Genomic DNA, 3,975 nt, shown 5'->3' with positions numbered 1-3,975 from the left:
ACTAACATCTTATGTGAGTTCTAGAAATTTCCCCGGGGAGAGGGAAGACACAAATCATCAGGTTACTCTAAGTGTTGAATAGTGTTTACCAGTCAGGAGAGAAGGGGAAGACAACTTAGACACGTCCTGTTGAAATTTCAAGATATCATAAGGAAAAAACTGAATTCCTATAAAGACACATAGATCACATAAAAGTCAGTATCAGACTTTTCATCAGCAGCACGATGCCAGAAGACAACAGAGCACTGGCTTCAAAGTTGTAAGGAAAATTATTCTGAAATTTGTATCCAGCCAACCAAATAAGCTTTCAAGTAAGAGTGCAAAAACAATTTTTACACATGTAAGGGATCAACTTTACTACTCAAAAACCTTCCCTAATATAATTGGTAGATGAATGCCATCATAATTTTAAAACATCCAAGGGCTTTAAGAAACTTTTTTATCTAAGAGCTATAAGAAATAAAAGTACTGACTTTTAGAAAAATAAGCAATCTGAAACTAAAATACTTACATGATTTCGACATAGGAAGTTGAAGAGGGAAGAGAAAGGAGAAGGAAATGAAAGCAAGCAGCAGTTCTGTCTTGTTGAAAAAGGGAAGAAAAGATAGATTCTGATTAATTCTACATAAGAATAGAGAAGTGATAGTTTAAATGTGTCAAAATTTAGAGGTAACTCCAGAGGAGGAAAAAAACATGACTTTCACACTAGAAAAAGGCAATCAATTCAAAATAACTGAATGACAAGAAAAGGGAAAAAGTACACTAAACACAAAACAGCCAGGTGTGGTGGCTCATGCCTGTAATTCCAACACTTTGGGAGGCCAAAGTGGGTGGATTCCTTGAGGCCAGGAGTTGGAGACTAGCCTGGACAATACAGCAAGACCATAACTCTTTTGTTTTTTTTTTTTTTTTTGACAGAGTCTCACTCTTGTCGCCCAGGCTGGAGTGCGGTGGTGCCATCTCGGCTCACCGCAACCTCCACCTCCCGGGTTCAAGCAATTCTCCTGCCCCAGCCTCCCAAGTAGCTGGGATTACACACATGCACCACCACGCCCAGCTAATTTTTGTATTTTTAGTAGAGACGAAGTTTCACCATATTGGCCAGGCTGGTCTCAAACTCTTGACCTTGTGATACGCCCATCTCAGGCTCCCAAAGTGCTGAAATTTCAGGCATGAGCCATCGTGCCTGGCGCAAGACCACATCTCTAAAAGAAAATGTAGGCATAATGACATGCAACCCAGTTACTTGAGAGGCTGAGGCAGGAGGATCACTTGAGCCCAGGAGTTTGAGGCTACCGTGAGCTATGATAGAACCACTGCACTCCGGCCTGGCAACAGAACATGATCCTGTCACATAAATAAATAAATAAATAAAGCAAGCCTGTAATTCCCAAACTTTGGGAGGCCAAGGCAGGTGGATCACTTGGTCAGTAGTTCGAGACCAGACTGACCAACATGGTGAAACCCCATCTCTACTAAAAATACAAAAATCAGCTGGGTATGGTGGTGCACACCTGTAACCCCAGCTACTTGGTAAGCTGTGAGACACGAAATCACTTGAGCCCAAGAGACAGAGGTTGCAGTGATCCGAGATCGTGCCATTGCACTCCAGCCCATGCAACAGAGTAAGACTTCATTTCAAAAGAATTAAAAAATAATTTAAAAAATAAATGGGCCGAGGCGGGTGGATCACGAGGTCAAGAGATCGAGACCATCCTGGTCAAAATGGTGAAACCCCGTCTCTACTAAAAATACAAAAAAATTAGCTGGGCATGGTGGCGCGTGCCTGTAATCCCAGCTACTCAGGAGGCTGAGGCAGGAGAATTGCCTGAACCCAGGAGGCGGAGGTTGCGGTGAGCCGAGATTGCGCCATTGCACTCCAGCCTGGGTAACGAGCGAAACTCCGACTCAAAAATAAATAAATAAATAAATAAATAAATAAATAAATAAATGATGATGAGAATGAATGCAAACTTATCAGTGATCACAAATAGGTTAAATTTCCCTTCTAGATTGAAGAGAAAATTCCATGAGCTTAACCAGGAATTAGGACGAAAAAAGGAGAAATTCAAGTATATGTTGATGTAAAAAGACATCTCAAACAAGATTATACAAGCAAACTGAAGGAAAAATAGTAAATCACCCACAACGGAGTCACATCATGAGGAGAAGCTGAATGCTTTAAAAGATGAAAATGCCATTTAGTCAAAAGTATTACACCTATCAAAATCTTAAGCACTCTTAAGCACCTCACTGGAAATGAATATACTAGATAGAGCAGCTGATTTACATTTAAGAGCCATGGTACAGTAAAAGTCACACCCTGTTTCAAGACCAGCATTACATGTGGCAAGGAGCTATGCTCACATGAGAGATGCCCCTCCAAACAGTGATCCATAGTGGAAAGGAGATTCACCATTCTCATCCCTATACTCACTATCATATAGTTACTGATGGAAACACTGGACAGAATGACTGGCACCATTCATTCAAATGACTTGCTGAATTTATACACCTGAATTTAAAGAGTAAAATAAATGCGAGAAGAATGCCACTGCACTGTATCAAGCAAATGTTGGCAGAAAGCAGATACAATACTAGCAGACCAAACAACTCAAACAAAAAAAAAACATTAAGAGGGAACAAAAACTGTATCATGTGCATAAAAAGTTCAACTGATGAATGTAATAGCCATGGTCCTCACGCACATTAACATACATTTCAAAAAAATATTAACAAAGAGAAACTGACACATCTACAAGGCAGTGTGAGAATGACACAGACTTCAGACATTTTAGATTGCACACACACAAAATTATGGTAAAAAGAATTTTAATATCACAGCTAATAAGGTGGATCAAATAAACACAAATAGAACTCTTTAAAAACAAAAAACAAAAAACAGCTGGGCGGGCAGCTAATGCCTGTAATTTACCCAGCACTTTGGAAGGCCAAGGTGGGTGGATCCTTTGAGGTCAGGAGTTCGAAACCAGCCTTGCCAACATGATGAAACCCCATCTCTACAAAAAATGAAAAAGACAAAAACTATTAGCTAGGCACGGTGGTGCATACCTGTAGTCTCAGGCACTCAGGAGGCTGAGGCAGGAGAATCGCTGAACAACCAGGAGGCAGAGGTTGTAGTGAGCCAAGATCACACCATTGCACTCCAGCCTGGGCGACAACGAGACTGTGTGCCACAACAAACCAAAAAAAAAAAAACTATGCAACCAAATATTCCTTTAAAAACCCATAAACCAGGCCAGGCGCAGTGACTTACACCTGTAATCCCAACACTTTGGGAGGCCGAGGCGGGCGGATCATGAGGTCAAGAGATCGAGACCAACCTGGCCAACAGGGTGAAACCCCATCTCTACTAAAAATACAAAGACTAGCTGGGCATGGTGGCACACGCCTGTAGTCCCAGCTACTAGGGAGGCTGAGGCAAGAGAACTGCTTGAACCCGGGAGGCGGAGGTTGCAATGAGCTGAGATTGCGCCACTGCACTCCAGCCTGGTGCCTGGCGACAGAGCAAGACTCTGTCTCAAAAAAACAAAAACAGAAACAAAACAAAAACCCACAAACCGTTCACAAAAATTAACTAACTGCACTAGCTTAAAGAACTTCAAATTCCAAAGAACAAATCACATTCACTTACTGCAAAACCTCAAAATTAGAAATTAATCCAACAAAGAAATAAATCTACTTGAAAAATTTTAAACCATCTATTAACTCTGGGATTAAAAAGGAAATCGAAACAAAATTTATGTTTAAATGAATGACAGTGGGAATACAATACATACTGACACCAATAGGATATACCCAAATTAGTATTTAAACGGAAATATCTAGCTTTAAACATTTATTAAATATACTCAATAAGCCGGGCGCGGTGGCTCAAGCCTGTAATCCCAGCACTTTGGGAGGCCGAGGCGGGTGGATCACGAGGTCAAGAGATCGAGACCATCCTGGTCAACA

The 3,975-nt window shown here is 41.1% G+C and overlaps 1 protein-coding gene across 4 annotated transcripts in view; it reads right to left on the bottom strand.

Annotated features, from left to right (window-relative positions):
• PANK2 (pantothenate kinase 2) overlaps positions 1-3,975 on the bottom strand; it is a 36,752-nt gene that overhangs the window by 21,041 nt on the left and 11,736 nt on the right. The window contains exon 2 of one of the 4 annotated variants that reach the window (XM_037730026.1): positions 512-577. The exons of the other annotated variants lie outside the window; for them this stretch is intronic. Within the exon in view, the coding sequence (XP_037585954.1) occupies positions 512-577 (66 nt within the window). The remainder of the gene's footprint in view (positions 1-511; positions 578-3,975) is intronic. 4 annotated transcript variants of the gene reach the window in all.

This window comes from Cebus imitator, unplaced genomic scaffold (genome assembly GCF_001604975.1).
Source record: "Cebus imitator isolate Cc_AM_T3 unplaced genomic scaffold, Cebus_imitator-1.0 Scaffold328, whole genome shotgun sequence".
NCBI lineage: Eukaryota > Metazoa > Chordata > Mammalia > Primates > Cebidae > Cebus > Cebus imitator.
This window is presented reverse-complemented; position numbering and strand designations above follow the sequence as displayed.